Source organism: Loxodonta africana, chromosome 15, assembly GCF_030014295.1.
Source record: "Loxodonta africana isolate mLoxAfr1 chromosome 15, mLoxAfr1.hap2, whole genome shotgun sequence".
NCBI lineage: Eukaryota > Metazoa > Chordata > Mammalia > Proboscidea > Elephantidae > Loxodonta > Loxodonta africana.
In genome coordinates, this window is record NC_087356.1 from 17,979,547 (window position 1) to 17,992,956 (window position 13,410).

Consider the following 13,410-nt stretch of genomic DNA (forward strand, 5'->3'; position numbering starts at 1 on the left):
CTGTCTTAATGGAAACCCTGGTAGTGTAGTGGTTAGGTGCTACAGCTGCTAACCAAAAGATCGGCAGTTCGAATCCACCAGGCGCTCCTTGGAAACTCTATGGGGCAGCTCTACTCTGTCCTTTAGGGTCACTACGAGTAGGAATCGACTCAACAACAATGGGTATTATTGTCTTAATCTTTGATGCACCTGCTTCCCCGGTCTTTACTTTCTCTTTCTTCTCACCATCTCCTGTCTTGTTGATTTTCTTTTTCTTTTTTCCATATAAAAAGACCGTGATGATGGACATGGTCTTTCTCTCCCTAATATCTATTCTGGACCTCCCCCAGCGTACAGCAGGTATACAATTTGGGTAGAACTAAGCGTACATTCCAGCTTCAGGTATGGGTTGTAAACAGCTCAAACAGCGTACTCCCAACCTCTCTGCCTCCATGACTAGCTCAGAGATGAGAAGACAATCCAGACCTAACCCAATCAGCACATGTCATTTTCCTGACCACAATGACTGGACATGTGAACTAAACTGGTCCCAGTCAACTGAAGCCAAGGACTTCCATTTGATGATGGGGAAGAACTCTCTTGTTCTAGAGGGTGTGGTGAGCAGATGGGGCAGACTAGCGACTGTTGTAGTCATTTTGCTACTATGATGTTGAGTCAGTCTAAAGATGAAGCCAATACAAAGAGGAAGGTAGAACTGAATTAAGAGAGAATATGAGCTGGAGAGCCAGTATCAAACTAGGCCTGAAACCCAACTTACTCTTATACTAATTTTAATTACCTCAGCTAATATATTTCTTCTATTGCTCAAATTAGTTTGAGTTGAATATTTTGTCACTTTTAACTGATAACATTTTAGCTGATAAAATAATACATTTTCTATAAACAGATATCAGGCATTCTCTTAAGAATTCTTCTTTGCTGTTTTCACTATCGCTTAAGACGTTTTCTAATTATTTTTTTTCTAAATCCAGAGCCAATCTTGCTTAAGGATGCCAGAAAGCTGATCTCCAAAAATAAGATTTTCCAAGTATAACAGGTTTAACAATAGGGACATAACTTACTTTCTGAACTTATTTATTACAGCAGTCTATAGTCACGTTCATTTCAAAAACATCAGCACAACTAAAAATATAATTTTCCGACCTTAAGAACAGCAAGAATGAATACAACTCTGGTAACCATGCTGATAAGTATCAATGTAGCAGACCAGGAAACGTTGTCCATATAACGAAATAAAAATTTAAGAACTAAAAATTGCTTGAAAGGAACGTACATTGCATTTAAGGGTTATTTTCTTTTTTAGCTATATAAATCAGCCTAATCTATGATACAGAGAGCAAACGAGAATTCTAATAAAAACTCAAAATTCAGTTAACGGTAATATAAATCCTTAAGTCATTAATAATCACTCAAATATAAAATTCGCAAACCCCAATCGTCTTAGTCTTTCTTCATTTAAACTAAACACACTATTGAAATGCTCTGGCTAAATTTTAAGCTTCAATTTTTTTTAAAGAAATATTTATTTTGATACTAAAACATATGGAATATACTTCGTTCTTGTGAAATAAATATAAGAGTGCAGGACAGTAATTAAGTCTAGTAAATTAAACAAGAGCTTCAAATTAGTTTTTACCTATAACAAAGTAAACGCTGCTTTCTAAAAACCAACTTTTTTCTAATTATATAAAAGTTATACCTCTTTTTCATAGAAAAGTTAAGAAAAACCGAAAAGAATAAACAAAAGATTAAAATTACATATAATCCTACCACCTATAAAATAATCACTTAGAAGACAGTTTGACTGTCTCTTTGTTCTATGAAGATAAATGAAGAGAAAAAAAAATCATAACATGGAGTCCTGGGTATTGCAAATGGTTAACGCATGTAGCTGCTAACCAAAAGGTTGGAGGTTCAAGCGCACCCGGAGGCTCCATGGAAGAAAGACCTAACTAGCCACTTCTGAAAAATTAGCCTTGAAAAGCACAGTTCTACTCTGACACACATGGCGTCACCATGAGTTGGAGACAACTCAACAGCAACGGGTATATCTGGTTTTTTAACTTTGTTTTAACTATGTATTTTCTTCTATCATTAAAAATCCTTGCAGCATGATATTCCATGAAAAAGATATACCAGGCATAATTTATTTTGCCATTTCTCTATTGTGAGACATATGGCTATTTCGAACTTTTAGTTATTAAAAAGTTATTCATTAAAAATGAACAGCTTGTAATTAACACTATTTTTCAGTAAAATCATATCCTTACAGAATCACAGACCTTTTTCAAAAAAGAAAGTACCATATTTATAAAGATTATATGTTATCTTCAAAGATGTTCTATAGATGTACTAGCTTAAATGACCCAAATGTAAAAATGAACAACTATAACAAATCACTGTTCACATACTGTACATAAATCATGTAATAATTTAACTGACATAGAACCTAAAAGTGGAGCAGCTACTAAAAAAAAAAAAATTACTGGCAAAAAGTTGGCAAATTCTACACTATGGAATATAGGAATAATAGATATCCAGACATACAATTATAGAAACGAGTGATATTGAGGTCGTAGCGAGAACGTAAGAAAAAGTAAAAACATGAGCTAGCTATTGAGCAATCCATATATACAGGTTTGTTGTTAGTCACTATCAATCAGTGGTATCAACATGTCTAGTAATAGTCTCAATTGAGTACAGTGAATCACATTCTATAAAACTTTTTCTATCCCATTAGAGCTTATGCACATGACCTAGTATTGCTCCAAGGTTAACAGAGAAAAGCCATGTCATAAACAAGTACCGATGTCTTCCAGACCATTTAACATGGTACTTGTGAAACGCTGTGAATTTTAACTAGCATGTGTGACACAATACTAAAACTTGATAACTTAAAGAATATCAAATTTCACACATGGTCCTTTTTAACTGTGATACTCAGTAATTTCTAGTGACTGCCTACCTATGAAAACACAGCTACTAAAAAAAAAATTCCAACCAATATATATTTGAGTCTGTGGCATCTTTTCTTCTGAAAAATACTGTGTGGCATGTGTTGTTTTCCTTATAGAGTAAGTGGTTTCAAATTAAATGGTTTGGCAAAAAAAATATGATAATTAAATGAAGTGCATGATCCTTGACTGAATCCCAGATAGAAGAATGAAATCAAAGGACATTAGTAGAATAATTTGAATATGGATTGTATGTTGGAAAATACTATTATATCACATTAAATTTCTAGAAAAACTAAATGGTTTGGGATAGATTTTTAAGCATTTCTCAATATTGTATTTTTAGGTATCTAGAGACATTCAAGCATCACAAAACCCCAAGAGGAAATATTACTGTATAATATTTAATACAAAGTAAACATCATTAAATCATAGTATTTATTTTTAGTATAAAATATTTTTTTCAATACAAATCACCCAAAATTATAAAAAATTGTCAAAATATACTGAATAGCTTCAAATCTTGTTTAAAACCAAGGTTTCTGTGAGAAAATTACAAAAGCAAAAAAATTATGTTTTATTCTAGTTTGATTCCATCTGTATATTATATACCTAGAAAGCTAGCAATTTTAGGGACTATTCTGGGCAAAGTGGTAATCATATAAGCTTACCTTAACTCTTTGTAGGAAAATTATAAATTTAGAGAATATATCCTTCAGCAGATCAAACCACTGGGGAAAATTTAACATTCTCACCTGATCTGCAAGCCTAGAAAAAAAATAATACAAAGATAATGATTGTTTCTGGGCCAATAACATTACCAAATTGGTGGAAACCATATTAAATACTGTCTAGTAGTGGAAAAATAAAACAATTTCATTTAGACGTCTAGCTAAAATTATAAAATCTTCAGTTGATGAGATCAACTACCAAACAACTCCTCCTTGTTTAAACATCTCTGACACTAGTCACATGTACAAACCTATGAACCTTATCACAGAGTAAATTTCATGTGAACATATTCCATGACACTGAATAAATAAACTATAGACAAACCAGTTTGGGCTGAAAGTGTAAATAGGAACATAACATCTCCCCCACAAATCTAATACCCTACTTTTCTAACTACACTAAACAGTACTTTTCAACACATGAGACAGAATATGGCACGGTGGTAGAAACATGGGCCCTGGAGCTGTACTGCCTTGGTTCAAGTTCTGGCTCTGCCATTCATTAGCTCTGTGAGCCTGGGAAAGTGACTTAGCCCCTCTCTGCCCCTATTTTCTCATCTTAAAATGGGGAGAGTAATAGAATCAACTTCATATGGTTTTTGGAAATATGAACTACTCAGAACAACACCTAATACATAAAAAAAGTATTATATATTAGCCAACATTGTTATTTTTATAGTTAACAGCAATTAATAATTTCAAGATAAAAAAATTAATGCAAAACACAATTCCATAAAGATATAGTACTAAAATGACCTACTACTCTGAATTTCTAGTGGATGCTGCTGTACCTAGGAGAGTTATTCTCAAAGATAGTCTTTCTTATACTTGAGATACAACAAGTTCTCTATGTTAGTTGAGAAAATTCCTTAGGGAAAAAGAAAATTGAAAAGTAACACACTCTCCATATCCATGGTGCTGCTACAAAGTTCCCATAATTTATTTTTTCCAGTTACTAGTAATTCCCCCATCACTATGGTTGCTTCAACTAATTCTCAAACTGAGTTCTCACCAGGTAATAGCGTGGGAGTTAAAATTTCACAATCCCTACTCTCTGGGTTTGGGCTAGGAAAGCTTCCTGGTTGCCTATATTGATATCCATATCTTAGACTAGTTGATAAAGGTTTAGCTATCTATATGAATGAGAAATTCATCGTTTTAAAATATCATTCTTCTTCTCAAAATAAATGAATAGGAATTTCAAGAGTGAAAACAAAAAATTACAGACTTGAAAACTCTGAGGGAAAAAGTAAGAGATCACTACAAGGGCAATTCAAAATCATTCACTGAAAACTTTTCAAAGCCAATCAAAAGCTGGCTTTTAATTACATAGCTGAATAAATTAAACTTATACTTGCTATTCCTCTATAAAGAATTATCTCCCGTTTTCCCCTTCATATTTATGTTGTATTCCTCTTTACCCTGGCTGTCTGTCCTGAAAAATTGACCTTCTGGGTTTGGTCAAAGAGGAGCCCTTGTAAACGGTTGCCTCAGGATGACTGAGTCCCTCCACTGAAGGACACAGCTTTTTCTCAACTATTAACATGTCTTTCAAAAGCCCTGGGGGCCCAACGGAAGGAAACCCTGGTGGTGTAGTGGTTAAGAGCTATGGCTGCTAACCAACAGGTGGGCAATTAGAATTCACCAGGCACTCCATGGAAACTCTATGGGGCAGTTCTACTCTGTCTATAGGGTCACTATGAGCTGAAATTGACTCAACGGCAACAGGTTTGGTTTTTTTAGTTTGGTGGCTCAACGATTAAGTGCACTTAAAGGCTGGCAGTTTGAACCTACCCAAAAGTTGCACGAGAGAAAGACCTGGTGATCTGCTCCTGTAAAGATTACAGCTTAGAAAACCCCATGTGGTAGTTCTACTCTGTCACACTGGGGTTGCTCTGAGTCAAAATCAACTCGATAGCAGCTAACAATAATACGTGTGTTTCTCCTTCTAGATTCTGTTAACTGCTCTCTTCCCTAGTTCCTTCAAAGGTACCACACTGTCACTTGTGGTTTTTTTTTTATTCACACCTTAGTAAATAATTCCTTCAATTATTGTAATTTGGGTGTATTGTCTTTCCCTGATAACCCCCAACCTATATATGTATACTTACTTCATAGCAACATCAGTATCTACTTCTTCTATTTGTGAAACTTTATTAATCACACACTGCAAAATTAAAGAAAAAACAAACAATTTGATTAGCTGTCTTTAGAATCCTAAATTCTCCCATGTTTCATTTGTACATTAAAAAGGACCTCACTGACTATAATAATTGTTTTACTAGGCTTCTTTTGGATCTCTTACACGTATTTCAAGGTGTTTGAAAAACTGCAGCATTACCTTTGCCCTATTAAATAATTACTCTTGAACTATATATGTCTGAGCCATAATATTTGCTTAACTATAATAAATTTTAAAACTTCTACTATTCACATCTGTTCAAAATCACACACCAGAAAAAAGAACTGTAATACTTAGGAACAAGTTATAAGCTTCATATTAAAATCCCAAAAGGAATTTATTTTGGAGGTTATAGTTCCTTGTAACACACTCAACAATTTAAAGTTTAAAGAAATAAAGAAATGCTTAGACTTCAAGAGAAATCTGGGGATTAAAAAGAGCAATTAAAAAAAACTTTCATTAATGTATAAACATGAAAATTGTACAAATTATGATTACAGCTCAAACTTTTTTTTACAAATGGAATACATCTGTGTAATCAGTACTAAACTCAAGAAATTGGACATTACCAGTACCAAGAAGTCCCTCCCACACCCCTCCCAATCACTCCTGCCTCCCCGCAAAAATTACTGTCTTGACTTCTAATACAAAAGATTAATTCTGCCTGTTTGAACTTTACATAAATAGAATCATTCAGTATATATGCCCTTTTGTGTTTGGCTTCTTCAGCTCCACAGTATGTCTGTGGTATTTATCAATGTTGAAGCACATAATTTATTCATGCTTAATACTGTATAGTATTATATAACACAATTCTATTTATCCTTTCTACTCTTGATGGGATCCGGGTTGTTTACAGTTTTTAATTATTACAAATGGTGCTGCTATGAACATTCTTGTACTGTCTTTTGGTGAACTTATGTATACCGTATATTTCTTTTGGATACGTACATAAGAATAGAATTGCTGGATTTTTAATTATTACAAATGGTGCTGCCATGAACACTCTTGTACTGTCTTTTGGTGAACTTAGGTATACAATATATTTCTATTGGGCATGTACCTAGGAATAAAATTGCTGGGTCACAGAATATGTGTATGTTTAAATACTGGGGAAGCCAACACAACTTGTACAAGGCAAGGTCATGGAAGCTCCACAGACACATCCAAACTCCCTGAGAGACCGAATTGCTAGGCTGAGGGCTGTGGGGACCATGGTCTAGAGAAATATCTGGCTCAACTGGTATAACATAGTTTATAAAGAAAATGTTCTACATTCTACTTTGGTGAGTAGCAACTGGGGTCTTAAAAGCCTGTGAGTGGCCATCTAAGATACAACACTGGTCTTACCCCTTCGGGAGCAAGGGAGAATGAAGAAAACTAAAGATACAAGGGGAAGATTAGTCCAAAGGACTAAGAGACCACATCTACCATGGCCTCCACCAGACAGTCCAGTACAACTAGATGGCGCCCGGCTACCACCACCTCCTGCTCTGACAGGGATCACACTAGAGGGTCCCAAACAGAGCTGGAGGAAAATGTAGAACAAAATTCTAACTTACAAAAAAAGACCAGACTTACTGGTCTGACAGAGACTGGAGAAACCCTGAGAATATGGCCCCTGACACCCTTTTAGCTCAGTAATGAAGTCACTCCCGAGGTTTACCCTTCAGCCCCTCTTCAGCCAAAGATTAGACAGGCCCATAAAACAGAACAAGACTAAAGGGGCACACCAGCCCAGGGGTAAGGATTAGAAGGCAGGAGGGAACAGGAAAGCTGGTAAAAGAGAACCCAAGGTAGATAAGGGACAGTGGTGACATATCATGGGTTGTTAACCAATGTCATGAAACAATATGACATTGAGAAACTAGTTGGTTCTGCAACCCTTCACCTAAAGTACAATTAAAAAAAGAGAAAAAATATATGTTCAGCATTAGTAGATATTACCAACAATTATCTAAAATAATTGTGCCAATTTAAAAAGTAATTAATTAGTATCTAAGAAAGGTAAAAGGGGGTGATTGTAATCTTTTTGCTTGTTTTATTTATACAATAAAAACTCAAAATGTACATCTAACCTAATGATCATCAATTAAACCTAATAAATATGTTTAACATCATATTTTCATATACAGTAATCCCTTGGTATGCTCAGGGGATTAGTTCCAGAAGCCCCAAGGAATACCAAAATCCACAGATGCTGAAGTCCCTCATATACAATGGCATAGTATTTGCATATAACTTACGCACATCTTCCCATATACTTTAAATCATCTCTAGATATACCTAATATAATGTAAATACTATGTAAATAGTTGTTATACTGTATCATTTAGGGAATAAAGACTAGGCACAAGGTGAACAATGCTCAGAGAGTGCTAGAGAGAGACTGAGAATCTGTGAAATAGCCGGAGGCTACAGCAGGGTGTGACTATACATCATTTCATTCCCATGGATTCCCCTTAATGCTCGAGTGGGTCGCAAATTCAGGTTTTGCTTTTTCAAACTCCCCTCACCCCAGTATTTTTGAACCGCAGTTGGATGAATCTGCAGATGCAGAACCCGCAGATACAGAGAGCTGACTGTATAGAAAAACTGAAGTTCAGTGAATGAAATTTATCTGAGTAAAAAAAAGTTAAACAAAGATCAGGGAAGACTAAAGAAGACATAGATTTTAGTTTATAATTACAATTTCTCCAAGATCAAGGAAAAAACATTATTGCTGGGGGGAGTATAAATTGCTAAGATCTTTTTAGACAGCAATTCAATTCTACATATCAAACAATTTAAAAATAATTTCACCCTGACCAATAAATCTACTTCTGAGAATCGGCCCTAAGAAAACAGTCCTAAATACAAAAAAAAAAAAAAATCTTCATATCAAAGATGTTTGTGACCATGTAATTCACAGCATCAAAGTAAAAACAACCTAAATATTCAACACAGAGGAAATGTCTGAGTAAATATTTGTTAATGAACATAATACTGATGGAATTTTGTACAAACGTTAAAAATGGTATTTCTGAAGGCTTATATAATAATATGAGAAACCACTATGTTATGATTCTAACTGAAATATGAACAATTCAAAATCATATTAACAGTATGACGGCAACGATGAAACACATCAATAACAATCCACACACAGAAATATTCTTAAAGTGGCAAACTTTACGGTGGTAGGGTTATGGTTTTTTCCTTCTATTTGTCTGTATTTTCAATTTTACATAAATAAGTACATACGACTATTATACTGCAGGTTTCATTACCATGATAATGTTTTTTTAAAAAAAAAAGCTTCACAGAAGATTCTAGACCAAAATAAATCAAATAAAAATGTATATTACCTGTTTTATGATATTCTTTGCTGTAATAATCATTTCTTCACCATAGATTTCTAAAAAATTGAGTTTTCTCTGCTTTAAAAGTCCAAATACAAGAGACACTAGTCTTTCCTATGAAAGTAAGAGTATATAATTTTACATTTTAAATATAAAATAATCTCATATTCACCATCAAGGGTTTTATTGCTTGATCCTCAGATCTTTACCCTGCAAATGGTATTTTCTAGAAGCGTGGAAAGACCTCTCCCATAGCAATTCTGTCATCCGATTTTTGGAGTCAATGCTCTAAAACAGGTGAATCCTGTTCTACCACCGTGACCCAAACAAGCTGGTTTGGAGGCAAATATTAGGATATTTTTAGGCCTTGTTTTAAAAAAAGTAGTTAGAAAGTATCTCTCAAACTCTGATGCCCAATAAATACTTCAGGAGCCCTGTAATTTTTACTTAGTGGTCTAGAACACTGGAACGATGACCTGAACTCTCTGCTAACATGTAAAAAAAATCTCTTTTACTTAGGCTTCTATCAAGGCTTTTTAGATTCCTTACTAGTTCTTGGCAATAGTCTGCACTGAGAAGTTACCAGATAAGTGAACCCTAGATATGATATATATGTATATATATAAAACATGTTCATCATAGGAGCTCAATCTGAATGACTGGTGAATTACCATATTATACAAGACATACTCCAGCGCACGCATGCAGATGAATAAAGTTAATTCATCCTACATTTTGAACTTCGTTTGTAAGCTTTAAAGACCTCATTTTAACTCTAGTTTCTTATGAAGCTTTAAAATTTATTTTTATTCTCTAATTTCATAGGATTATGGGACTTGCTAAAGTCATATAGCTAGGAAAGGACTTGATAGGTTTGATGGACCTTAAAAATTTAAGACAATCTTGCTCCATATAAACTGAGAAGAATATGTTCTAAACTTTGGCTCTTGGGAATTAAAACTAAGCAATGACATCAATGTCATTCCACAGTTAAAATACATACCTCTTCTAAAATTTGACAGTCATCTTCCAGGGGTCTATTTAAGTCACTGTGAGAGTAAGTAGAAAATTCTGCAATCATCATTTTATCTATTAGTTTTTCTAATTCACAAAGCTGTGATCCCAAATGCCTACAAAGGAAGAAAAAGGTATTATCTATATATCCATTAAAAACCACAGATTCACTCATGATCAAAGAAAACATAGTAGATAACCTTTTCTAGCAGACAGTACCTATGCAATAACATGATGTTTTATTAAAATGGCATCCTTTAAGTTACCAAAGTAACAGATAATTTCACTTAATCTCCTGAATTCTATTTTTCTCTTTATATCCAAAGAGTTGTCGAAACATGTTACCTGGTGAATTTTATGGCTGCTTTTCACAGTCAACGGAGTCAGGTGTCTTAAGTCCTTTCTTCTTTAACCATTTACTGAATATCAATGCCTGTAGCTACCCATTCATTTATCTTTCCAGTACAAGGACCTACTGCGTGCTAAGCGCTGTTCTAACTAAAACCAAACCCTTGCCTTTAAGTCAATTTCGACTCATAGTGACCCTATAGGACAGAGTAGAACTGCCCCACAGGGTTTCCAAGGAGCAGCTGGTGGATTCAAATTGCTGACCTTCTGGTTAGCGGCCACAGCTCTTAATGACTGTGCAACCAGGTCTAGGACATATAAATATCTGAAGGACCACAGGTACAGAGTGACTCACTTCAATCCCTGTCATGATCACTTTGCATTACTATGCAATATTCCTCAGATCATTAAACTGAAAGTCACCAGAAAAAAAGACTGTGGGATATAAAAAGACTGAGTTACATCTGGTTCATGACCTTTTTTCTCATATAATATAATGTTCTACCTCTAATATTTGCAAACCCCACTTAAGAGATAAAGTGAGAAGAACTCTAGTATGGGGAGAGTTACGGGAATTGTAAAGGCAGGTACTACTAAAGAGCTTTGGAACCTTTTGCCTAGAAAAAGAACATGCTATCCAAATGACAAGAATGGTCCCAAGCAGTTCCTACTCTGAGGGTATTAAACATGAGTACCTTCATATACAAAGGGCTTTTTGCCACACAATCTAACAGCTTCATAAAAGCAATGGGTCGATGAAACCTTAACTAATTGGTCCAAAGTATTTTAAAACTTAAAGTGAGATAAGCAATGGGAAATCTGTTTAAACCCCAGAATAAAAAACATTTTTTAAAAGGTCTATCTTTTGGAGAAAATTTCTAAACATTTAAAAATATACATATACTACATTTATTTGAAAACAAACCTTTAATGTAGACAACTGTCTAAAGGCCAGATGTGGCACAAATTCTAATTAAAACCATGCGACCTTTTAGATAGACCCATTGTTCTTCTTTTAAAAACATCTGGTAAGTAGGCGTAGTTATAATTTTGAAACAAATCTGATAAGTGAAATAATGCATAAGTTTGCATTTTGCATAGTGAAAATCGTATTTCTTACAACTAATTAGAAGACTAATAAGGTTCTCATAAATGGTACCAACATCTCACAATAAACTTATTTAGAACATTTCCACTAGCATAAACTAAAACACTGCCATAAGGGGAATATGGCAGTATCCAGCAAAATTACAGAGGCAATTACCGTTAGACCTAGGAATTCTACTTCTTGGAATTTGTCCCAAAGGAACACTGACAAAAATGCAAAAGAACATCTGTATATTGCAGCATTGTTTATAATTGCAAAGGAATGGAAACAACCCAAATGCTGACCAATAGGGGACTAGTTGAATAATCATGACATATCTTTAAATAGACACTATACATTTTTAAAAGAATTGAGGAATACTTCTACACACTGCTATAGAGCAGTGTTTCTCAACCTTTATTCCATTATTGTCCCCCGGAGGAGTCTTTTTAGAATTTTTTTCTTCTAATCACACCTGCCCCCATGAAATTTTAATACCACATAAATAAGACAATAATACTGTATATCTGCTTATGTACTCTGGCCCTTTGGAAGGCCACAAACCACTATAATATCCAAGATTTTTTCGCCTTGGGGTGATGTTCTCTGTTGACAATGCATGCTGTAGAATGATCTCCAGGACATACTGTAAACTGAAAACAGCAAGGTGGAGAAAAGTACGTATAGTATGCTTATCTAGGACAAGGGACAGACAGACATAAATACAAGTATATAAACTAAAACTTTTTTTAAAAAGGTGATTTATAGAGGGAGGGAGGGAAAGTGTGGAGAAGACCAGGATAGACGCCAAATTTCTTTGAATATTCCTTGGTTTATAGATTTGACTATGGAACCACGTAACTACTTAACACAGTTATAAAATTAAATTTTTAAAAAGTAATCCTTAAATAACCAATGCAAATTAAACAAATGAACCTGTGTATCAAGTTGGTGACAAAAACCACACAGAGGAATTATTTCAAGTGACTTTAAAACATAATGATCAACTATTCATCCCACATGGAATATCTTTTTTTTTTTTTTTTTAGTGAAAATATACACAGCGAAACCTACTCTCATTCCATTTCCTAGACACAATGATTAGTGACACTGGTAACATTCTTCGTATTTTATCAACATTCTCATTATTTCTGTTCTATTTGTTTCACTCCCATTAACTTAAACTCCATGCCCCCCAACCTTCTCGTCTATGCTTTAAAATAGCTGTGGACCATTTGGTCTTATACAGGTAATTTTTTAAAAAGAACTCTATCTTACTTACTGCCACATGGTATCTATCTTAAGGAAAAATTCTATACTGCTTTTTAAGTAATAATATTGTTAGTTCCAACAGCATTCTGTGTGTACTGCAGAATAAAACAAATGAGCAGTTATGTTGGTATCATTAGGAACCACAATTTTCAGTCTGGATTAAAGGAGACACATAGAGATGTCTGAAGAAGTAAAGGTCCTCTAGTACTGAATTTAAATGGGAAAAAAAAATTTTTTTTTTCTTTAGAACACCAGAAAGTATTTTCTAGCTCTGACCATTACAAAGGCCTAAAAATATTGACCAACCCCAGTAGTAAGGCACACCTCTGATACCCAGACTGAGATCTCTAAATATCATTTCCTACTAAAAGTAATTAGGGCTTCTTAGAGAAATTGCTCGGACAAGTCTGGGACAGAAAATAAATAATGTGAACATCTTGTCATAATACAAAGTAAGAAAACTATCAATGACTACTTATGG

The 13,410-nt window shown here is 34.3% G+C and overlaps 1 protein-coding gene across 9 annotated transcripts in view; it reads right to left on the reverse strand.

The window, feature by feature from the left end:
• Positions 1-13,410, reverse strand: part of VPS54 (VPS54 subunit of GARP complex) — a 106,310-nt gene that overhangs the window by 39,882 nt on the left and 53,018 nt on the right. For all 9 annotated transcript variants that reach the window (XR_010317914.1, XR_010317915.1, XM_003413634.3 and 6 more), the window contains 4 exons: positions 10,212-10,338; positions 9,215-9,322; positions 5,797-5,852; positions 3,626-3,722 (listed from right to left, as the gene is read on the reverse strand). Coding sequence is in view for 7 of the 9 variants with exons in the window: in XM_003413634.3 (XP_003413682.1) it covers positions 3,626-3,722; positions 5,797-5,852; positions 9,215-9,322; positions 10,212-10,338 (388 nt within the window). In the remaining 2 variants the exon portion in view is untranslated. The remainder of the gene's footprint in view (positions 1-3,625; positions 3,723-5,796; positions 5,853-9,214; positions 9,323-10,211; positions 10,339-13,410) is intronic.